At 34.8% G+C, this 25,768-nt stretch overlaps 1 protein-coding gene across 1 annotated transcript in view; it reads left to right on the plus strand.

Moving 5' to 3' along the window:
• The window catches only part of LOC149804675 (RNA-binding protein 34-like), a 56,545-nt gene that overhangs the window by 6,869 nt on the left and 23,908 nt on the right, over positions 1–25,768 (plus strand). The window contains exons 4-7 of the mRNA XM_089942927.1: positions 8,580–8,733; positions 10,561–10,620; positions 14,161–14,204; positions 16,001–16,084. Of these exons, the coding sequence (XP_089799053.1) occupies positions 8,580–8,733; positions 10,561–10,620; positions 14,161–14,204; positions 16,001–16,084 (342 nt within the window). The remainder of the gene's footprint in view (positions 1–8,579; positions 8,734–10,560; positions 10,621–14,160; positions 14,205–16,000; positions 16,085–25,768) is intronic.

The raw sequence follows: 25,768 nt of genomic DNA on the forward strand, positions 1-25,768 counted from the left end.
TGAAAACACCATCATGATGATGATCTATCTATATAATTTTAATAATGCTATAAAATTTTGTAATTTCATGGGAGTTTTAAGTAACTCGCTTTATAGGAGTCTTAGCAGAGTTCAGGGATGCAGAAACCTGGACTCTTCACTCATGGAACTCATGAGTCGACAGTTTATTTCTGAGAGTCCCTGGTATGAACTTGCGAGTTACTCACTTTCAGAAGGATAGAAAGGAAAAGGAAAAAGCACATGCTCATTATTTTGTTATGTAACAGAATTAATTCTATCTTTTATATTATAACACCTAAAAGAAAATATTTTCATAAAATAGAATGTTAAGTTTAAACATTATACATGTAAATTTAGAATATTTGTTATCACTACAACAACGCTATATATAAGCCACAGCAGTAAAATATCCAGTTTGTTTCAGTCCCAAGAATGATCACTTAGTATGCTGTTTAGGTCTCTTTGCAAGTGAAATAGCATTCTCCATTCCTACCACGGAAATTTATTGGCATACATGCCTGGCATGACACTGTACCTTGTATATAAACTTCACATTATTAAAGAAAGAATGAATAAATATACCATGCAACATGTGTATAAAAGCTAATTCAGAATAGATGTTAATTAATAAACTTTGTTAACACATTAACCCCTGGTGACAAGTTTACTTGGCAGGAGGTAGTAGCCTACTGCCGAGCTCTGTAGCGTCAAGGTCATGTTTGATACACTAAAGTGGGTGGTATCATAGAAAGTTAGACACATGTAGCTCTACAATGATACCAGATAATCTGGAAGTTCTAGTTGCAATACAAAATACAGAGGGAAAAACCTCATTTTTTGGACCTGACTTTTTTCCACCTAAATTCGCCAGTGGTCGGAATCCGATTGTGTGACTTTCTGGTCTCGGATCTAAGGCAGACTGGTATGAACTGCAAACAGACATATGAACCTTTGCAAAAAGTAGGATAAGATAGGCATTTGGAATAAAGAGTGGTCTCGATACGAAAAAATAATGGGTCTGTTAAGCACAAAGGAAAACGTTTACCCTTCTGTTCATGCGCGAGCCAAATAGCCAATGAAACACGATGTTTCTAACACAACTAGGCATTATGTTATTGGAAAATCACATGGAAGTTGGTTTATTGGGATTTATTCAGAAATGGCTTTCAAAATGTGTTTCCTACTCGAATTTCAGGCGAAAACGACAAAAACTTCCATGGTTAAATGTGTTAAATGTCATAAGGGATGGCCCTACAAAATAAAAAGGGGAGGGGATATAAAGTGGGCTCTGTAGAAAAGATGAATTAATCTTTGTATTTATACAGTACCTAAATGTATGTAGCTGTAGCTTGAGATGGCAGATTTGAACTGTTTTCTAGATTATTCATACTGGTTTTAGGTACTGATATTCAAATATCATCTGTCAAAATGGAATTTTTGCATAATTTATCTTTCCTTTTTGTTGGCATTAACATCATTTTAATCCTAAGTTCATTTACAAAAAAAATGAAAATAGATTTTTCCTACTCAATTGTATGAGTCAAAAAACTTTCTGCACTTTCTTATAAAGTCTACTGATACTGTTGTACTCTAAAGAAATCACATGAACCAAGCTCTTTGATATCAGCACCACCTTCTTATGAGCATAGGGTTAGCACTTTCATGTTAGAAGAATGGTTATCCTTCATATAAGGAATCCAACCATTCTTCCCTTGACTGTTTTTTGTAGCCAGTGTTGGATTCTCGGCATTTTACTCCTCCTTTGACCTATTCTCCCAATGTAAATGTTATCGGGGGAATGTATTTAAGGATAAGCACATTTTTCAGTATATTATTTTTCTGAGAATTCTTATCTCATATTAATATTAAACCCTTCTACATCTCCCCACAAATGTGAGTATTTTTGTTTGTATTGGCTTAAAGTGATTTACTTTTGGCACCACTTAGTGATGGCAGGGGGAGGTAATGGTTAAGAGTTTCAACCCTGTCTACGTGGTATATAGATGGGAAAGACATATTTTCATCAGTAGGGGATGTAGTTGCATTTATTTCTCCTTCAGATAGGTTTCCCAATCACAATATGTTAGGAATATTAGCCTGCTACCTTGCAAATCCACCCCTACTAAAATCATCTTTTCCTGTCTATGTCAGTAGACATAAGGTAAGAACTCTTGTCCATTACCTCCTCTAGGCACCACCAGGTGTCACTAGAGTTTAGCTTTGCTGCTGTACTGGATAACATCATACAGTTTATCCTCCAATGTTGGGCATTGACTATGGGCCTATAAGTCTTGATGCATGGGGTTTGTATGGATCTAATGCATAATAAAAGCACATTGTCGTTAACTGTCCAGCCGTTCCAACATGGAAACCTTTTTGTTGAATCGGCCCTGCTAACTATGATTTATGGCAGTGTTTCTCAAACTTTTTTGTCTTGCGGCGCACCAAAAAGGTCTAAAAATTTCACGACACACCTGAAAAGATTTAACAATTTTTGTGGTGAAGAACTTATTTATTTTTACATATATATTTAATTTTAAATTTAATGTGAAGGATGTGCCTGCTTTCGAGAACAAATCAGATTGAAGCGAGGCTCCAACGTCAACAAACAAGCACACATTTCATTGTCAATTTCAAGAAGTCTCTCTCTCTTTTTCGATCTGATTTCAGTCAATGCTGAAAATCCAATCTCACAAAACCACGAAGACACAAACAGCAGAATTACTTTGATTGCCTTTGAACTGATTGCACTGTATATGTTACTTTTTTAACTTTTGCAACATTGATTTACCATTTAATTTTTCGATATGTTCAAGGTTTCAAAACACTAGCAATTTTAAATATTTTTCAAAACTCCCACAGCACACCTGCAGATCTCTCACGGCACACAGTTTGAGAATCACTGATTTATGGGGATCATAGTGACATCCATCCATCTAACCGCACCATCAGTGACATACCCTTATTATGACGGAGATTTCAGTGAGAAATCTGTCTGTCCAGCCAAGCCATTGAAGCGGCTGATACTAGCGATAGCTGGACCATCTTTGGTACTGCCAACTTCCAGGCTGGCCACTTGCCGGGCAAACCAGCCATTAGTTCCAGCTGTGCTGGACTTCCTTATGTTCACTGCTTGTCCACAATGGAGAGCTTGTGACCTGGTATTTCTTGTCCAGAGCTGCAATTAGACCCAAATTGGGCCTCAGTGCACAGTGAGTGTGATGAAACTCTTTCAAATAAACCATCCTTCACATCATGCTCAGATCCTGCCTTAGAACAGACTGAAGTTTAGCTTTCAAGCTGCCATTGAGGACATGTATAGGGTGGTGGCTACTTCAGAATGTTCTTCTCCCCTACTGCTACTCAGGACTATAATGCTAAAGTATCAGTAGATCTCACTGATGAGGAAGAGACAATGTCCTTCTAGTTCCTTCCCCAACCATCTAGACTTAAGGCAACAGACATCTTCAGTACTGATCTCCTGGAACTTGACAATAATCATGCAGCTGTTCATATATCTGCTGATTTAAAAGGAAGACAAAATGAGCTCCATGCCATGTCAGAGCTGGTTCAGGATGTTGTTGCTCTTTCTTCAATGTTGGATTTGGCCCCAATGGCACATTTCAGACTTGATGGAGACACCTAGCAATAGTCAGAATTGGATGGTGATGGCCAGGATTGCTAGGGTCTTTGACCAGAGCTGCTCACTATACCATGTCCAATACTTTGACGGCTTTGGCCAATTTACACCTGATTTGACGTGTCGAATGACTGCAATCTACTTTGCTTCACCTCATCATATCCTCCCTCACAGAACGACCCTGTCTGGGTCACCATTGCTCTTGGAGAAAGAATAGAGAAAATTGGGGTCAGGCAGCTCATGAACTGCTCTGCTACCTCACTGCCCAACCCACACAGGCATTTGGAACCACTCAGGCCTCACCAGTGTGAAGAGACTTTAAGCGGCCTCAGGACAGGTGATCTTCTCAGTTACATGTACCAGTATCAATTCCTAGGAAACAATCATAAGAGCTCACTGGAGCTCGCTATTCCCTTAGAATGGGGGATGGAGTGATCCAGATCATTTCAGAGGGTCTTTGGGTTTCAGTCATCAACACCCCCTCCTCTTTTCACAGATGCACCATCAGATCAGAAGAAGGATACCTTTCTACAACAGGAGATACAGTAGCTCATCAAGAAAAACCCTTAAATGGTGGAGCTTGTGCAAAGACCACAATCCTTGGGGTTTTAATCAAGGCTGTTTTTTTATTGGAAAGTAAACAGCAAGTTGAGACCCGTCAACTGGTTGAGTCACCCCAATCAATTTATTGTGCCTCCAGAATTGAAGCTGGAGATGGTGCGATCAGTCCTCCTCTGTGTTTGATGGAACAAAAATGTCATCGATCTCGATGACTGGCACATATTTTCACTTCCCTCGTCCCCCCATGTCATGAAAATATTTCCATATTGCTTACAACAACACATTTTATCAGTTCAGAGTTCTTTCCTTGGGTCTTACGATCAGCCCATGGGCTTTTACCAAGATAATGGATTGTGTTGTCACCCTGTTTTGATCGATGTCATCTCCAAAGACAACAGCATACCTGGATGACACTCTCCAGAAACACATGATAAGTCTATCCTACCCCAAGGCAGTAACAATCTTCTCTCCCTTTTAGATCATCTGGGCTTTCTAGTGAACTGGGAAAAGTCAGATCTCCATCTGTCCCAGAGTTTTGTCTCTCTGGGCATGGAGATTTTACTGAACTGGAATGTGGTGCAACTTCCTCATGTTCATGTAATCAAAATCGTCAAACCTGTCGAGTCTGTTTCCAGCGAGACATGGATTTCAGTGAGAGAGTTTTTGCAACTCCTTGGTTTATTCAATGTGGTTGTGATTTTGTGCACCCTTAGAAATAACAATGCAAACACAATGGTGCCCCTTTTCATGTCTCCTTGATCAACAGACATCACACCCGAGTTTTGATCAGCATTCCTGTGTCAGTGACACAACCCAGATTGGCTGACCATGGGAATCCCACTGGAGAAGCCCCAAATGGACATAATGGTAGATACTGACACCAGTGCACATGGTTGGGGTGCCTTCACTACAGATAGTGACACATGGGAGCCAGGAGAATGGCCTCTGCACATCAGCATCCTAGAAATGAAATCTGCCATCAATGTCTTTCACTTCTAAAAGATCGAATCTCAGTCAAAAACGATCCTCAATATGACTGACAACTCTGGTGGTGACCTGTCTCCTCTTACAGGGAGGCACCAAATCACCCAACGCGTATGTTCTGATTTGGCAGTTTCTACGCTGGTGCAACAATCTCCAATTCAAGGTACATATCAGACACAATCCAGGCAGACTCATTGTCTTGACTGACACTCTGTCCAGGAAAGGTCCAGTGATTCACACGGAATTGTCTCGCCATCAATTGGTCTTCGCTCTGAATTGTGCACTTTGAGGGTGATTGATCTTTTTTGACAAGGCTGCTTCACAAGTTACTCACCTTCATCACTCCAGTCCCGGACCCAGAAGCTTGAGCAGTGGATGCAATGTCAATTAGTTGGGAGGGTTGTGGGCATTTGACTATCCTCACGCAGTCTTGAAAACAAAAATAATACAGAATTTACAGGTTCAGAAATGCAGGATGATTCTGATAGGCCCTCTCAGATGCAACAAGTTCTGAGTCACCTCATGAAGATTATGGCTCAGAAACTTCAAACCATCTCTATAAGCCTTGCATTTGAACATACCCGGTACTGTTTCGATCCGGGAAATAATAGAAGTTGTTGGCTGGCATGCAGAGTCAATCTACTCAAGTTTTTATCTCAAAGATTTAGCGTTGCAGAGAAAAATCTTACATCTTGTTGGTCTGGTGGCAGCAGCACAGATGGCCACCAGACCAAACTAGATCAATCAATTCAGCCTTTTAGCTTCGCTGGATTCATCAGTGAAATTTTGGTAGGCAAGAAGGTTTCAATATTCGTCTTCTTTATCGTATGTTAGGGTCCCATGTCAAGTGACCCCAGGCTGTGTTGCTTATGTAATTAGGAGAATGGTTTATCATTCACATGGGGAATACAACTATTCTTCCCTGGAAGGATACCTCAAGGTAGAGGTTGGATGCTCAGCATCCCCTTTTTCTTTTACTTCCAGAAAGCAAATTTTTAACTAAATTATGTTTCTCTGTGAGTACTTACCCAATCGCATTACTTAAAACCCCTCCCAACCACCCCACCATATGAGCATCCTCATTAGTATCTCGCTCAGCTATAAACTATCAACACCTGGCAGTGCCATGGGTAAGTAATGTGCAAGAGTTACTGCCCTTTGTCTATTGAAATAGACAGGAAAAGATGAATTTCATCTTTTTGTAGGACTGGATTTGCATTGTAGCAGGCAAATACTCCTAACCTAATATGATTGGATAAGTATTCTTGGACAAACATAATTTACTTAAAAATGAGCTTTTTTTCAAACATTAATGCAATCAGTTTAGTTTTCTCAGAGAAACATAGAGTATTGGTCCCCAATACTTAATATTCCAGTTTTAGTCCAAGTAGGGTTGTAAAAGCAATGTCTCTTGAGTTGCTGATTTTTGTATGTATATATTTCTTTTAAGGAGACTTAAATTGTGATGATGGCAACAATGATGGTAATGACCCACAAAGCATATTGATGGGGGCATTCATTGTTTCCCATGTTAGCCCATCAATCTGTCTTTGTAAATTTTGCATTTAGGTCAGTTTCTTAGAAATTATGGCAAGAGTATTCTTGTTTAATGAAAGCAATTTTTAGGTTAAGACATTTTAATGCTAAATGATACCCTGTAATCATCTGTGCCTAATTGCCTGCATTAGCACAGATCTATATATTTCTTTCTAGGATTTGCAGGTGTAAAACTGGCACTTTGCCTGCATGCCATGGCAACATTTGAGACCATTTGGGCAAGTAGAACATTAGCTGTATTTGCCCAGTTATGGCAAATGCTCCGAACCATCAAAAGTCGTATTAAATGTGTCTATTTTATATTTTGGCAATTTGGTTCAAACCATGGTTCATACACTTCTTTGAAATACATGAAGTACTGGATTTTTGCTTCTTAAAATCAAGGCCTTGAAATACTAGAAAATTGACTTCTTAGTTTTAAAGTGTTGAAAATGATATTTGCTTCCTCTAAAACTATTTTGACAGTTTTTCACAATTTGGTTCCTGGGATATTGGCTTTATTGGTTCATCAACACTTTTGCTTTGTTGTGCTGCTATCTGTTGATTTTCGCTTTTTGGGTTTTATATCAGTTATTGCTGTATGTGTGATTTTTACATTTACTATTTATATTTAAGGTTCTGGAAATTTAATTTTGAGGATCTAAAATATCCTTGAACTTCACTTGAATAGAAATCTATCCTTAATACAGGGATTGGGGCCAAATCCCATTAATAGTATAGTTGCTACTCTTGAGTAAAAATACTCTCTACAGACAGAGAAGAGTGTTCTCTTCCAACTTTTCTCTTCTTTCTTTAACGACAAGGTTTCTAGCTTTTCAGTTTATTCACTTTGCCATCCTCACATGCTTAGGTGCCCTTGGTAAACACCTGCACAGGTTGCTAATGTGTCCCATCACATTGCTATAGCTATATATAAATAGTTGTTGGTCTGGTGGTGTGATATAGAAAACTTTATCATATGATCAGATACAGGTAAATTTTCTGGATTGATCTAATCTTAGATTCCAATTCATAGTTATAGATGTGACGCTTTACTGATTTTGCCTATATAGGCCATCATTTTTCCTTTCCTGTAGTAATATTTTCTGATTGATATTATAGTGTCTACTTCGTAAGTATCAATAGTGACACTTAAGTGCATTTTTGTGTGCATGTATTATGTGTACTATATAAAACTCAGTTGGGCTTGTGATTATCTTGGGCAAGGCACTTTTCTTCAGTTGCCTCGGCACTTAATAACCTACATGTGTTGCTTTACCATAAAGCACCATACCAAACCAAAACAGACTTTCATTTTGAAAATGATAGAATTTGTCCCAAATTACAAATTTATGGTTTGTTGATTTCAGATTTATTGAGGGTTGGCACCTTAGTACAATCATTGATTTAACACGAGGAACTTTCTTTAGTAAGTCATTGGTAAATATGTGGATGTTCATTTCAGGGGCTAAAGCTTCTGTTGCAAAAACAAAAAATGCTGAAAAGCATGATACAAGAGCTAAAGAATATGAAAAGAACAAACAAGGATATTGTTTCCCAAATTGGCAATAGCAAGTAGGTCAGTCATGGTTTCTCAATAGTGACCAGGGCATTATTTGTTACTGATGCACGTAACACAAGGAGACTTTACAGTATTTTCATTGTTTCACTCTTTGGGCAAGGGTGAAATTAATCTGGGCAAGTGCATTTTACAAGTCACTTGCCTGAATACTCTAGTACTCAGAAAATTAGTTTTAATTCCCTGGCATCCAGTTATAAAAATTGCAACTATCTACAGACTTAACTTAGTCATATCAGTGGAAAACCTCCAGATAATCTTTAAAATTTGTCCTTGCAGAAAGAAGAAAAATGACATTGATGTTGATGAAGATGACCCTAAAAAGGACAGGGAACAACAGAGATTGAAACGGAAATTGAAATTAAAAAGAATAAAGGATACAGACCCTCGAACAATATTTATCGGAAACTTACCACTCTCTGTCACAAAAAAGGTAAAAGTTGACACTATGAATTATTCTTTAGGGCTGTTCCATTGAAACAAACAAAATTGGGACCTGGGGAAGGCACTTTGAACATGAAGTAGTCACCCATATATGTAATTTACAAAGGTACCCCCCCCCCCTTTGGTACCATATATGTTTAAATGGAACATTTCTTATATAGCACATTAACAAAATTCAACATTTTTAACACTTTTCACTATTTTGTTAAAATTGAGACATGTTGATAAATTGAAATAATTTGCATCATTTGGCTCGTGATCTCAATTTTTAGCAGTGCTGTTCAGGAGGTGTTAGTAAGGGAGATTGAAATTAAATGATGGGTCAAACACAAATCGGGCAGGTTAAGCTGTTTTGAACAAGGTTGCATAAGGAGTAATCCAGTTTTAGTAAAACATACTTGGGACCCAGAGAAGGCACTTTTAATGTGGAGCAGTCACCCATAGTTGCAGTTTGGAATTTTGTTTCATTTTCATAATGAACTTTTTGAAAAACCAGAATTGGCATCAGTTTTTAAAAAATTTCCTTTACTGGTTACCATGTACATTTAAATGGAACAGATCTAATATATAGATTATTATATGTGTATATAATTGGCCAGTTAAAAGTTTGAATAAGTACCACTTGATTGTACATTGGAAAATAATAATGTGTGGTTGAAAGCAGAAATATCCAGAAAATTTTATATTTCATGTAAGGAAACCTGTATATTTCCATTGTGTTTTGATGTTGCAGGTGGAATTGACACCTTTATCACAGTAGTATTAACTTGCAGAGATGCATTTGATATTGGGTTTTGAATGTTATCCATGAATATCAACAATTTTGGGTAAAGGCAAATTCCTAGTTCACTAAAGATAAATAGAGATGTTCAAAAGACGCTGTCCCCAACATGAAAGACAGCTAGAGTAATTTATACTGACCAAGAGCAAATATCAATCACAATTCAACCTCTTGAATCAGAGATCACATGTTCACTGTTGTAATAAAAGTAATGAGTCATGTTATTTTTGTCAATAAGAGACATACATTTTGCTTAGAAAGATTGCCATTAAAAAAAACGACTGGGATTGAATGTAACTTTTGGTTGACCAATCAGGATGCATTATTCTATTCAGCATCATCAAGACTGGCCAGCATGTTCGTGGGTCAGTTAAATGTAGCAAACTGGGTTGCATTGTTCATTGGTATAAAATTAAGCAGACTGCTCTGTAGGTATCAAATAGTATTGGTACATTTTATAGTTGATAGGAGACACAGATTTTGTTCATTGCTTAGTACATGCAGGCAAAGAAGGTAAGTTAGAATCATTGCCTTAAAAATTGAGATTGCATGTCATTTTGGGTTGGCCAATCCAAAAAATATTAATTATAGATTTATCCAAACTTAGTGTGGAGGTTTACCTTAATATTATCAGAGAGATTTAATGATTCTTCTATGATAATCAAGGTCAAAGGACATGCTAAAGAATTTTGTATTGCATTTATATTTATTATGTGAACATGTTAACTCAAACATGTAAGAATATATTTTGGTTACTAAATTGGTATTATGGAGTTTTTCAAGAATACCACAGATGCTTGCAATACTCAGCAGTTAAAAAGAAATAAAAGAACAAAGGAAACAAACTTGTTTTGGATTCTAAGAAATGTGTATGGTCAGGACAGCATCATTCCCACTAAAAAACATTTGTTTCACTGATATTAACATGACATACTTTCTTCTCCAACATTAATAATTTTAGTTTCAGTCATTCTAATAGGTTATAGTAAATCTGATCAATTCATTATGTAATAAATTTGGCAATCATTTACACAGAAATTGCTGAAGCTTTTCAAGAAGTATGGTGAGATAGAAAATATCAGGTACAGATGCCTGGTAAGTATTATGTTTGCATACTTTTACATTTGTATGTATCATCATCAGCATTTTAGATTTGCTATTAGATTTTTGGTCAGGAACCTCCTCACTGCATAATAACCCAATATTATTATCACAGGTCAAGGAGAGCCAATGACTTTGCATGTTAAGTAAAGTTGTTATTCTAGCCATGAATACTTGGAATTTTTAAGGGACCAGATTCACTGATGTTGAATTTTCAAACCGTATCTAAAATGCTATAAAATGTAAATTCTAACTATTCCCTGCTTTGGTGGAGATATTGAGCAGAGCAGTTCATGAGCTGCCTGACCCACAGTTTTGCACACTGAGCATGGGCTTGTTGGCTTCCAGCAATTTTTCTTCCTGTGTTGAAGAATTACCCCTGGTGTAGTTGCATAAGAAAAAAAAAAAGAAAAAAATATGCTTACAACTTTTCATTAGTGGATGACCATAGATGCCTTTGCAAACATTGATAATTGATAAAAGCTGTAAGATGCCAGTGAATGCATGATTTAAACTGATGTATTTGACAATGAAAACATTCAAGGCTTGTGGTCGTTGGTTGAGTTGCATTGTAAAATGTTTGACAGCTGTTTGTATAACCTATTTTGTAATTAAAATTACCCCCATGGCAATGAAGATTAAATTTCTTTGAGATTGAAATAATGACAAAATAGACACAATTAGTGCAAATATACAATTTGCCATTTGGAAAGAAAAGTAATATGCAGAATACAGTTATATATTATAACAAATGAATGTACACTTAAGTTAAATGAGAGCAGGATTAGGGATGGAAAATTCCATGGTTTAGCTCATTTCAGGTTAATCACATATTAAAACATGTTAACATTTTCATGAATTACTTCAGCACTTGAATAAACTTAAATTGCAGTAATGTAATTGTCCAAGGAAAATATGATAGTACAGGACAGACCCAAACGTTCAGGTGACAAAACTGTTGAAACTAATAAGATTATCATATATTTTAACTTTATTCATGTATTATGTACTGACATTTTCCTTTCGTCCTGTAAAATGTGTGCCCTCCGAATTTGGAAGGTTGGGGACACAGTTTCCCCTACTCCAGGTATCCTATGTGCAACACTGAGTGCTTATTGGCATGAGCAGTATTTATTGTTTATTGGTTTGATATTGAAAAATATTGTGACTGAGGTATTTTCCTTAACATGATATGACCAAAAACAAGTTCACAATAGCTCGTAGTATCAAATCATTAACCTCTTTATTGTATACTTCTGAAATATAATATCTTTAAACTGAACAATGTTTATGGTTCATAAAATGTATTCTTGCTGTAAAAAAGACAGTTTCAACAGCAGAAAAAATATTTAAGTAAAATGTTAAGTGCTAACAACAAACTGTATTTGGTATTACACTGACATACATTTACAAAAATATCTCATCCTTGCCCACTAAATTTCCCTGCATCTAAAAATAGCACAGTCTTTGACATCACTGAGACATGAATACTGATAGTAATGTTATGATACACACAGAGTTTATGACTTATATTTATTTGTAGTAAGGTTCAGTGTAGGGTTATATGTGACGTTTATGTAGAGTGGACCCAGGATGGATGAGTGGTCTTAGGCGCTGACCATTGCAGATCACTGACATCTTACCTCTGACTGTAGGGGTTCATGTCTCAGCTAGGACAATGCTGGTATGTGAGAGAGCTTGCTAGAACTTCCAGTGTGTTGGTAGTTCTTCTAGGAGTTTTCCTGGTTTCTTCCTTCACAAAAATATACTGGCTGCCATGTATAACCTATGATGTGCTAAAAAATGGCATTAAATCCAAATAAAGCCAGACCCAAAACATTTTTGTTTTTTATGTTTCTCCTTGAAATAAGTGAAAACATAAAACAAGGTTGGCAAGATGGCACACTCATTGTCATGACTGGACATTGTACAATATTCAGGGCATTTGTTGTTCCACTAATGATACTTTTTAGTTTTACATGTTCCTACTTGGAAAAATTAGTCATATGCTGAAAGGAGAATATGGTTTACAGTAAGTCCTTATAGTGGGCAGGGCTTGCAATCCATTTACAAAAAGCATTTTCTTACAAGGAAAGTATTTATTATCAAAATGTGTGCCATATTGAAAGTGTTAATATTGCAGGATCTTGCATATTTTGAATATAACAAAGAATGAAGAATTAGTTTTTGAGTACATAATAAATTCTGTAACAAGAGGCTGGATTAATATCTGTACTATCAACTCATATTACATTGCTAGTGCAACAATACATTGGTGCATTAGCATTTGAAAGTGACATGTGATCCAATAGCACTTGAAGGTGAAATTTTATGATCCAATAGCACATTTTGTGGTCCAATAGCACTTGAAAGTGATAATATTTTGTAATATACTTGAATAAAAGCTGAGAAAAGAAAGAAAACAATTCCTGTGATACAAAAGTTTTACAGATTTAGATGTTTATTTGTATTATTATTGCCTGCTAGACCAGAGATGTCCACAGGTTCCCCTTTTCAGCAAGGAAGTGTAGAAATATGGAAAAAATTTGAATCTCTTTTCACCAGATATGATGATGTAAAATAATCAATCTGTTACACTGTATTACTTGTTTTATTACAAATTCAGGTTTGAAAGATAATATGTAGATTTTATATCAATACACAAAGTAACTTTTGATCGAAAAATGCTTTACTAAAACTGAAATGGTAGATGAAACTTTGAATGTACACACCCCACCCCTAACCTTCATTTATTTAGGGTGCCAGTCTGGAAATAATTCAGACAAATTAGAGGCATTGTACAACTGTTGATATTTACAGGAAATGCTAAAAGCATTGCTGCATACTTATAATGTCACTAGAGTGACAGAGACGTTACATACAAAAGACAGTCTGAGCGGGTACGAGTCTATATATTGATACATAAAGTATAGTCACACATCAGTTGCAATATGTATTGTATTGTGAGCTCATCTATCATGATTCATATTGTATAGTCATCAGTTGCAATATATATGACATTGTGAGCTATTGAATCATGATCTCTATTATAAAGTCACTCTTCTATTGCAATATGTATTGTATTGTGAGCTAATATATCATGATTCATACTGTATATCACTCTTCTATTGCAGTATGTATGATATTGCAAGGTAACATATCGTGACATGTATTTTGTCACCAAGAAGTAAGCAGTACACAGTTCTAGTCTGTCTGTCCAATTTGTTTCACTAACATGTCCTTCTAGGCTGCATGATGTAAATTAATGGAGTTTGCTAGTGATCTTGCTTGTATGGTAAACATCAGCAAGGATGGTAAATTACTTTTGGCTTCCTTCCAGGGTGTCACTGGGATTAGTGCAAAGGCACTTAAGGTATGAACAGATCATGGGTTAATGACTTGAATCTTGTTCCATGGAGATGAGGTAGGATATGGGAAATAATATATGCATGTACATTTAATAAAAATGTTTGAAGATTTGTTATGGTGAGTGCTGGAATTAGCCCTGTTTCTGATGTATCCCTCTCTTTCTAGCCACCAGCAGATCCCAAGATTCCCAAGAAAGTGGTTGCTATAAAGTAAGAACATTTTTTGCACTTATAATTTATTACCTCATTTTTTTAAGCTCTTTTGATCATAAACCATGAGAGGTTGTGGGATGGTCTAATGTTTGTCCATAAATTAGTTAGCACAAGTTTGTTATTTCTACTACTAAACTATATGGAGGATTGACATGAAACTTTACAGATGCATTCATCCCATGGATTAGTTGGTCCTTAGTGAAAATGGTGGATCTCAGACATACAAAATTGCTGCAACAGTGGTCATCTTGATAATATTGTTATCACCACTCATGAATGGATGGTCATATTGACATAGGGATTTTACCGAAAGACTTATTATGATGTCTAGTTAGTTCTAAATGAAAATAGTGTTAACCTGATGTCTAATACATGTACATACATGACAACCATTGTACTATTAATGTAATCAATATGCTTGCTTTTTATTCACTAAATTATAATTTACACTTGCCTGTATTTGAATCACACTTTTTTGGTGCAATCAAAAAAATTAAATAAAAATAAAGCAATAATGATTGTTGTTTCTTTTTCATTTATATCATCATCTCTTTAATTCCACTCATATAAATTTGAGAATATTCTTAAACAGATGACTGCTGTGTAAGAATAATGTTAGAGTCCCTTTCTTGTTTGCTATTTATAGCAAATCTATATGACCTATTTCCAAGAAAACATGTGTTCCTTTAAATTTGAACTCTGCCTCACAGATTCATTATATTAATAGGAGCAATTAGTTTGTGGACCAGTCTATACTTCTAAAGAAAATGGTGCCACATGTTAAGCAAGGCACTTTATGGTGCAAGTTTTGGATGTTATATGATGGAAAATGTTAGAGCAGATGGATCTTTTCAAACTTCAAACTGTGTCAGATTAGAAAATAAGGACAAATCAATGCCACTTGACAAACTTAAGAAGAATATGAGAGTAATATAATACAGCATGCTGGGTACATGATCATGCTCATTGTAAAATTACAGTTCATAATCATTCATTGAAAGTTACATATATAAACTAGTTGAAGTGAGTACTGAATATAATTAATATTTCTTTGTATTTTAGCTATGTTAAAAATCCAAATCACACACCAAAGTTTTATATTTTGTTTTTGTATTCTGGTTCTATGAATGGCCATATTTGAATAGGGTTTGGTCTGAAAGATGTATGATGTTTAGTTGGTAATGAATGAAAATAGTGCAAGTCTGACCTACATTATGGCTGCCACAGTGGGCATGTTGAAACTCTTTTTTATTATTACTTCTCCCAGTGGCTGATGATAATAATAGTGAGCTTCCACTAGAATGTCTTCTTCTGATGTCTAGCTGGTCCTAAGATGGAACAAGGGTACCATACAGGAATTATGTTGTTCCTTATTCTAGACCATCAGTTACTAATTTGAGGATGGAATAATAACCCTGGAATGGTTATAGAACATGGGAGAGAATGATCAATACAACAATAGCAAGCATAACATAATTAAAAACCCATAAAACTGAATTGTCATTAATTAATTTTAATATTTTCAAACAGATATTCACCATTTGGAAAATGCTGTACTAATGAATAATCAGGGGTAACATACTTCATGTAATTTCACTAATGTTGAGAAAGAATGCACCGTCTGTTTATCTTACAAATGAAACACCAATCCATTAAAAAAAAGTGATGAGTTAACATTATAAATTTTACATATTAATTTGCAAGGTTCTGTAGAAATAATTAGCATATGTTATGAATATTTATAACAGAAAGACTGAATCAGATTTTGAATAGTTATTTTGATTTGCTTACAGGAAGGATTTCCATTCACAAAGACACAACTGTGTTGCTTACATTTGCTTTACTACAAAAGAAGGAGCACAGAAGGCTTTGGAAAGGTTGGCATACACATTTATGAACACACTTTCTGACTTACATATATGCATGAATCCATTATACTTAGACTGAGCATTAGTGTTGTAAACATTTCAGTGTAAGTCACATAATATCATTGTAAGTTTTGGGTTTTCAACAGTGACAAATGTCTTTTAGTGTCTGACACAGATATCAAAATGAGTAGATCGTTTATTCTTTAGCTGTCTGTGGTATTACATAAAAGAACATATGGTATATATTCAGACATTCAATACAACCATTAATGTTCCAGATCTCATGATGGTCCACTACATTTAAATTATTGTTTGGTTTGGAAAGAAATAAAGCAACTATTAAAAAAGTAATTATATATGCAGTAGACAGAAGAAATAAGCCAGGTAAAGTATAAAGCATGAATATAGAGACAATTTATTTTCCTAAGTTAATATCAGATATATTTCAACGTGTGGTACAAAAACATATTTCATTTTTGGTACCACAAGATGAAATATGCCAGGTATTAATTCAGGAAAAGAACAGTTTCTCAATATTACATTACCAGACTTGTTCCAGAGTCGAAAGTTAGAATATTAAACTCACTCTTTGGCACATCACCCTCCCTCCCATTTCATAAATTCACCTCACTTTCGTTGACTGATCATGTAAATATACTTAAGAGAGCAGTAGGATTGGGTTGACTTAATCATTTGCAGTAAATTACATTTTTAACACTTTGTACACTATTTGACCCTATCTGAAAACAAAACAAGTCAAATTCAGCAAGAGTTTATCATTGTTGTCAATGAAGTATGGGGAAATAACTTTATAGAGACAAGTCTGTTCAGTTTTCTTCATCAAAGCTTAATTTCCATGTCTGAAATGTAAAGCAGTTTCTATTTATTTGTTGTAGCTTTCAAAGTACTTGTTCTTTTTATTGCTACAGGTACACCTTTTCTTTTCACATAATATCAAGTGTTGCATGGCATAATGGAAAATCTTATTATTTTCACATGTGAACAAATTTTCACCTTTGAAAATATAAGGATATATTTTTCACATTTGAAATTATAGAAATGAAAAAAGATTAAAATTATTTGCCAACAAGTCTCTACATTTCACACTAAAGTATTTAATACATATTTATACTGTTTGAGCACATGTTGGATATTGACTTTGAAAGATTACTTTTTGCTTTCGACACTAATTATCATGGGTACATTTTTATATGCCAACCACAAGGCTAGAGTTTATGATGTTATTAGGCTGTCCATCGGCCCATTACAAATTTGGTTTCCACAACATCATCTAGAGTTACCAAACTTTGTGGATGGCTTGTGTTTGAGGTAATTTCTTGCTCAGAAGCTCAAAGGCAAAGGGGGGCACCGAGTGGCCGAGTGGTCTAAAGCGCTCTCCATTACGGATCACTGCCATCTCACCTGTCTGCGTGGGTTCAAGTCTAGGATTCGGCCAATGTGAGTATGTGAGAAAGCTTGCCAGTAGCTTCTCATGGGTCAGTGGTTCTTCCCGGGGTTTTCCCGGGTTCTTCAACCATTAATACCAGCCGCCATGCATAGCCTATCATGTGCTGAAAAATGGCGTTAAAGCCCGCAACAACAAGAACAACAACAAATCAAAGGCAAAGGTCACTGTGACCGAAAGAAGAAAAATGGTTTCCTCACAAAACTTACACTCTCCCCCATTTACAGTTTCCAAAGTTTGTGGATAGTTTGGACTTGCTGTGAGGAAGAACCACTGATGGGTGGCAAAGGTCAAGGTCACTGACTGAAAGAACAGTTCTACACCTTTTACAGTTACAAAACTTTTTTGATGGCTTGTTGATTTTGGGCTTAAAAGATCATGGTCAGGGTCACTCTGACAAGGAATAAAACGGGTTTCTGCACAACAAGAAGACTTCTGCAACATGTGCAGTTTGCAAACTTTGTAGATGGTTTCCACATGGGGTGGGGAAGAGCCTTATTGATTTTGGGAAAAAGAGATCAAAGGTCAAGAACAATGTGACCTAAAGAACAAACTGGTTTCTGCTGCACAATAGTATTCATTCCACATCACAGACTTGGATAAAATGTTGTGGATGGCTTGCACTTGGGTAATGATGAATCCTATTAATTTTGGGGTCAAAAGTCAAGTTAGGGTTACTGCGACTAAAAGAAGAAAAATGGTTTCTGCCAAAAAATCTAGGTTATCTCTGTAGATGATTATTAAACACAGTGTATGCATGTAATGTGCTATTCAGTAAGTGTCTTGCCCAGGCTTGATATTTTAGTATTAATGTAGGACTACCCTCACATGCCAATTGAACAAATATCTGATTGAAGAAGGTCTTAAGTGTCTAATGCCTTGCTATTGAAGTTATTGCCAAATTTTCATCAATACAGATCCTTTGCATTTAAAATCATAAATAATCTTGTTACCAAAGACTTTTGAAATTTCTTAATGCAGTGCAGATTGACATGAGATGGATGCATGAATATTTTAGGATATAAGCTCTATTGGTATGTTCAAAAATGACACAAGTCATTTAACAATTTAATTCTTAACCCATCAGTGAATGACACCTTCTAATTGAACTGAAACTGCTGTAAGACTGCATGCCCTGTCTACAAAACACATGACAGTAATTTAGCATTGAACCCATGTTTTGTCTGTAACTTATGCCATTCAGATTCTGCTTTCTTTTATGGATTTCAGGTACATTTATATATGTTTTGAAAAGAAAGGAGCCAAGTTCCTTCCAAATGATTATAATCAGCACCATGACATTGAGTTATAAATCATACATTTACAATAGTATATATTTTCTATAGTTTTATGATCAATACAATAAAAGGAACATTTCCAGTACAGTTACTCCCCAAGATACATAAACTGTGACATAAATTCACAGATACATAATGAACCATAAACATATGCACAGACTGATTTTCAGTCTTCGAGTCAAGTACACCAGCAGCATATGGTTGAGGTTCTCTTGTACACATGTGTAAATCATTTCTGTTACATTTTTTCATAATCTTAAGGATTTTTATTGTATTTTTTAAAGTTGCCCTTCATCATGGTGTGTAAGTCATGTAGCCTAGTAAAAACCGATACATGTAGAGGTTCCAGAGATGTAACCCTTATATCATGGGGAGTGCCAGTAATGGTGATTACACCTTGCTATGATTGTGTTTTCTTATGATGTCTGAATAGTCCTAAATGAAAATGGTACCAAGCTGATATCCATTATGGCCACCATGGCAGCCATAATGAAAATCTTGTTATTGCTATTTGTCCTGAATAGAAAGTCATATTGACATGTGACTTTCAGCAGAAGATATATTATGATGTCTTGTTGCTCCTAAAGGCATATCATATCCAGTATGGCCACCACAATGACTGTGTTGAAAATCTTGTAACTGCTCCAGAATATCAGATGGTTTCAACACTTAGCAGCTAAAAAAAAGAAATGTCTTCCTGAAAATTCATTCTGGCCATTAGAGCATCAGTCCCTTTGGGGGATTTTTGGTAATGGGTATATAGATACTAAAAGTTGTTTTTGTAAACAGTGATTGTAAAACCTCTTAAATAGATCTCTTGCCAAATTATTAATTCATGATTCTCTTGTCATAACAATAATTTTCTTCACATTCATTATTTTCCTTACTAGGACAGACATACAGTATATCATTGTTAGCAAAAATCTTAGGATTCGTTGATCAACAATATGCAAAATAAAATATTTATGAAATTGCATTTATGCCCTAAATAAATATATGTAAATACCACTAAAATTGAGGTAATTTACACATATTGCTTTTATGCTTTTCTAATAGGCATTGTGTAGCTACAATAAAATATTATAATTGACACTTTTAACACATTATTGTCGATATAATGTTGAGAAAATGGGAGCTAAGTTCCTTTCCCAAAGACATACCAAGGTAGCCAACCCAGACTGTCGTGGGTGGGTATTGAACCCTCTACCCCTTGAGTATGAGTCAAACACTCTACTAGCTTAGCCACTGCCACTCCAGTATGTGTATATATGTTACATATAGCTGATATTTAGTTTTATAAAAATGAAATAGCTTGTGAAAAATTATTACATCATGCAGGTATCCACATTATGGTGGCAGATGTATGGACCCCATATGCATCCCCCCATCTGTATTCTGATTCTGTGTCTTATTGTTGATTAAATTTTTCTATTATTTGTTGTATCATTTGTATCATTTCTAATGTGCCTTTACATGAAAATTTATCAAGATTTGTTGAGTAAATATGATTGCTGAGATACTGTCACACACATCAACATCCTTATGCCAATGTCAACCCTGGTTGACCATGATCACCACACATTATCACAGCAGTATTTTTTATCAACAACTAATCAAGAAATATTTTTTATGTCTCCAGCAACACCGTACATATTTAATCCAAGATAATAATCTTTGGAATATATTTTCACCTGTTTGTTCAGGAGTACATGTATCTCCCTTCCATCAGAAGAAGCTGTGATAAGTATGAGATTTTACTCCTTGTTTGTTCATTTCTCTGGCAAGCCTGTGTGTAGGGGTTTTTAACACAATTATATCAAGTCCACAAAATAATTTGATCACTCATGTTGTTTTACCACAACCTCCCATTCCATTGAGATAAACAGTCTTTTGTCTGGTTACAGGATTATATACCGATGGCGCTGATGACAGTTTTGATATTTGATTATTTCTTAAATAAATATCTTTGATTTCAACGTCTGCAGATTCAGAATAACTAAGTATCTTTTCTTGTTTTATTCTCCATTTGTCCCATGATGCATCAGCATAAATATGTAGTTGTTTTAACAGATCTGCATGTTTCTTATTGATATAAAATGAATCTGTGGCAACTCTAACTGCGGTATCAGAAAATCTATTTATCATTGATAATAGATTTATCGAAACATACACAAGCATTGAAGATCATAAATGAGTAAACTGCGGTGACTCACTATCAGTATAACTCACACTTGTGCCTAATTTAATTCCGTCCAATAAGTTAATATTACTTCAACTTATAAATGTCTTTCTCATCGTTGTATCAGCAATTATAAAATCAAGTTCATTATCATCTATAATTAATCATGTACAGTATCGTTTATGATCATATGATCCTCCTTCCGTTAATTTACCAATCATTTTTCTGCCAAGCTCTTTTACAAGCTTATTCTCAAAATCAGTTATATCAGGATTTTCATCATATTTATTTTGATGTGGTAACCAAACTTGTTTCTACGGACGATATGATAAAATTGCTTCACTTACAACCAATGATATCACAATTTTTACGTCAGGCATATATCGTAATAAAACAATTGGTGCCCACATTTTCTTTGAAAAGTGTTTGCCAAACTGGACATAACAAATTGGATGAAAATTTTCAGCAAACTTAATTGATCTGTTTAGTGCAACTCTGGTCATTTTGTGTGTTGGATGACCAAATCTCTTAAAATATGCAGAACATTCTCCATTCCAAGAAAACGTCCAGGATAACATGCAACCATATCAACTGAGATAACATCCTTATAATTGTATCTGGTATTCCACGATCCACCATGTTCATATTCAACACAACTGTGTTGTATTTCTTCAAGAAATTCCAAATGTGTTGGTTTCCATGAATTTTCCTTCTGACCAAAATGAGCAGCAACTGATGGAATGGTAAAACAATTACTCAGTAATTGTTCAGCATCATCATGGGTATATTTCAGTGCAAGATTTTTCATTTCTTTATGGAGAGATTCTGTACGATAAATATATCCATTAGACCATACAAACTGATTGTAATTTCCACCATCAGAACTTTGAAACAGCCACACAGGATTGTTTTTACTGATATTTCTGATAAAATCAAACATATCGCCATTATAGAACTTAACAATTCGATTTAATGAAAATATTGTTTTAGCCGAAGTCCATGCATGTGCATTATGATAAATAATATGTATCGGATCTCCTTTTGATTTATATTTTGATTCGTACAAAATCTCTCTGGTTATTGTTTTTACTATTATTGGAAATTTCAGCAACATGTTTGATAGACACTCAAGTATCTTTAACTGTTTCTACCCACTCATTTATTTTTTTATGTCTTAGATCTTATAAACTGTTTCCACTTATCACATTTGTAAAATGTTCTGTAATTCGCTTGGTTACACAATTTATTTTCGAATATTTCATTGGTTTGAGAACATGAATGCTAGGTTTATTATTCAGCAGATATATTACATAAATAACTGCAACACAGGATAGCTCATTCATAATACGGTTTGTCAATACCAGTCAACATTCCTGGTTTGGAATTTATATATAATGTAACAATATTTCCAGTGTGAAGACAGACAGAGTCACAGATAATCCAAGTATCGTCCAGCTTCGCAATAAATTTTACTCTAAAAAAATACCTTTGATTGTCGAGATAATTAATAATCATTGCTTTTTGTTGGTCATTATTTGTAGCATTGATAACACCTTTGGTATTGCGCATAATGCAGAAATATTGACCACACATGAGCTGCACCATCATCGCGAAATTCTTTCTTGGCGTCATGAATACTTCTAATCAGTTTTCCTCAGATCAACCAGAGCTCTCCTTGTCAAGTCAGGGGTTCTTCTGTCAAGATCGCGAATCTAGCTTTAGAAGATTCGATTGTAGATAATCTGTCAAACTCTTCCACATTAAATTAAGACAAATATATATTTAAATTGAAATATAATTATATAATGATTCAAACAAAGAATAAGTTTAAATGACTAATGATAGGTTCTGCAACTCCTTGTAACAAAACTTGCATAAATGAATTTTGAGGACTTCACCTACAAAGCTTACGAAGAGGGAGTCTAGAACCAAAACTCTGTTTGAAGTGTGGTGTTGGGGTTAAAGGAGAAACGCAGTTGTGTCTGCACTGTGGTGGTAAAAAATGCAGAGAGCTGAAATGATATTATGATAAAAAAATAATGCCGTCAATGAGAAGGTCATAAAAAAATGCCAAAGACTATCTCTACAGATTTTCAAAATAAATATTTAGACCAATAATATTATTATACAGATGGAGCAAATTGAATTTGTAAAACATCCCATCATCAAGAATTATGAAGCATCTTGCAATGGTATCATCAGGAACTGTCAGTTTTGTCACTGATACTGGTTATCTCAAATTTACTATTGGGGGAAGAAACATTATTTCTGTCATAAATGCATATATGAGTGTTTTCATTGATTAATCAAAAAGGGTCTTGTGATCGATCACATTATTTTCAGATCCGAAAGATAATTCCTTGAGTAATTTTTGAGTCATTACACAAAGTCAGAATTGCAAATTTGTTGAAATTGGTTTGCACAAAATAAATTGCAAGGAGGGTTATTAAATCTGTGAATGTGGAGACTGGTGAAGAAATAATATTTCAGTCAATGAATACAGCTGTCAGATATTTTGATATTTGCATACCTTTGGTTCAACATATCACAGATATTACCAGATCAGCATTTTCGAAGAAATATAAACAAAAAATAATATTTCAGTCTCCCATTGTTAGATATAAACACTCCAGATGAAGGGAGATAACTCTCAGGTAAAATATAAAGCGAGTAAAAAGTTATCTTGCCTGTATTTTACAATAGTATTCGCTTATAAATAAATTATTTTTTGTTTAATTTTTTTCCCATTGTGTTGCAAATTAAATAACCAAATTGGTATTTTCAAAGAAATACGAACAAAGGTATCTTACTTCACAGTATAATTCTATTGTAAGACAGAGAAATTCAATGTCAATGGCTTTGTCATTGGACTAAGTCAAGGGATATAATTCTTTCATATAAAGGTAGAGCCTGTATCATATAAATTTTTATTTACTGATGAATAATGTATATTTGGTTGGGTTTTTTAAGAAACATTATCCTTATTTTTCTGAGTCTGTCCGGTTTCTTGCTTCCTCTAGATTTTGTCAGAGATAATAATTAAGAAAAAGAATGAAAAATACAAACAATGAATAAGCCACGCCCATTGCTTGGGCTGCTTTTGGATTTCTATGTATTGGTTAGCTTATATAGCATAGGACCAGTTTTATCATTGGGGTCCAGCCCATTGCTCGATTATCAACAGAAAAAGTACACCCTCTCACCATGTGTTGGGTGCTCTTTTGCACTCCCCGGGGTTGATTATGGGGAAGGTTTGCAGAAATCTGTTAAACGTAGAGAAGGCCCTGTATATATATTGTACCGTCCTTAGAAATAAGTTATAAAATAAGTTAGTGTTGTGCCGTCCTTAGAATTAAGTTAGATAAGATTATATGTTGTGCCGTCCTTAGAATTAATTTAGATAAGATTATAAGTTGTGCCTTCCATAGAATTTAGTTAGATAAGATTGTATGTTGTGCTGTCCATAAAATTAAGATTATATATGTATCCTCTGAACCTGCTAGAATGTTGTTTGGCAATGTAAGGGTTCACATGAGGTTGTGCTGTCCATATAATTAAGTTATATTTTTACACTCTGAACTTACTAGAATGTTGTTTGGCAGTCTAGTTCACATGGGTTTGTGCTGTCTATAGAATTAAGTTAGTGTTGTGTAAATATTTTTTTTTATTTTAAACATATTTATTATATAATGAATTTCAGAAATATTAATGCTATTTTTATGAAATGAAAGAAATTACATAATAATGGTATAAAAATTACTGATCCTGAGAAAATTATTTGTGATTTTGAATCATTACAACAATGATAATTTGAAGATAGATATACACTACCAGCAGAATACAGATTCATTAAGCTGATTCAGCATTCTATGTTAATTCCTTGGAAACAGTCAAGGATACAGAAGTTGAGCAATTCGTATCTCTCGCATGCGCAATTTAAAAAATTAGATCAGAATTAGCTCATGAATATGAAACAGAAAAGATTGCAAATACACATGTAAGACAATTGAAAAGGATTATGTCAGCAAGTAACTCTGTTACTGGTGAAAATGAAAGCGCTGTCACCAGTGACCATAATGATTGTGAACGTGAAAGTAGTAAAAACATCACAAAAGGTTATTGTGAAAGTAAAAGTAGTGAAAATGTCACTGATGAAATTGAAAGTTTTGGCAACAGCGAGCATTTCAGCTTTGCCTGAGGTAACGGATTGTGATAGTGAAAACAATGACAAAGTGACTAGTGACTGTGATAACAGCTAAACAGATTAATTCATTTCTGACTATGGTAAAAAAAATATTTATTCAGATTATAATATTTGTTCTGATTCTATAATATTTATTCTGTTGTGTACAAATACTCTCATGTGTTGATACATTATATAATACTCCTTGATTAAATCAAGGAATAATTATTTGTAAAATGCAAACTTCAACTCAGAAACAGATTTTACGAAATCCTCTACGTACATGAAGATCTGTGTTCTTACATACAGATTTAAATTCAAAACTTTATGCCTCAAATGAAGAAGGTGACCGGTATGGTCAGTAAGCTTGAAATGCATCCTTGATAATAACGGATTATGACATCACAGATGAACCGGATTAATGGGTTCTTGTATGATCAAATGTCCAGGAGGTACTTGAGGTGTAAATGTATATGAAATATATCCCTGCTGAGCCTGTCTGGATTTTTCAAGATCTACTTGATAGCTGCCATCAATTGCATCACATACAAGATTGACTGTGATCATT

This window comes from Sinohyriopsis cumingii, chromosome 2 (assembly GCF_028554795.1).
Source record: "Sinohyriopsis cumingii isolate HCF-2022 chromosome 2, ASM2855479v2, whole genome shotgun sequence".
NCBI classification, from domain to species: Eukaryota; Metazoa; Mollusca; class Bivalvia; order Unionida; family Unionidae; genus Sinohyriopsis; species Sinohyriopsis cumingii.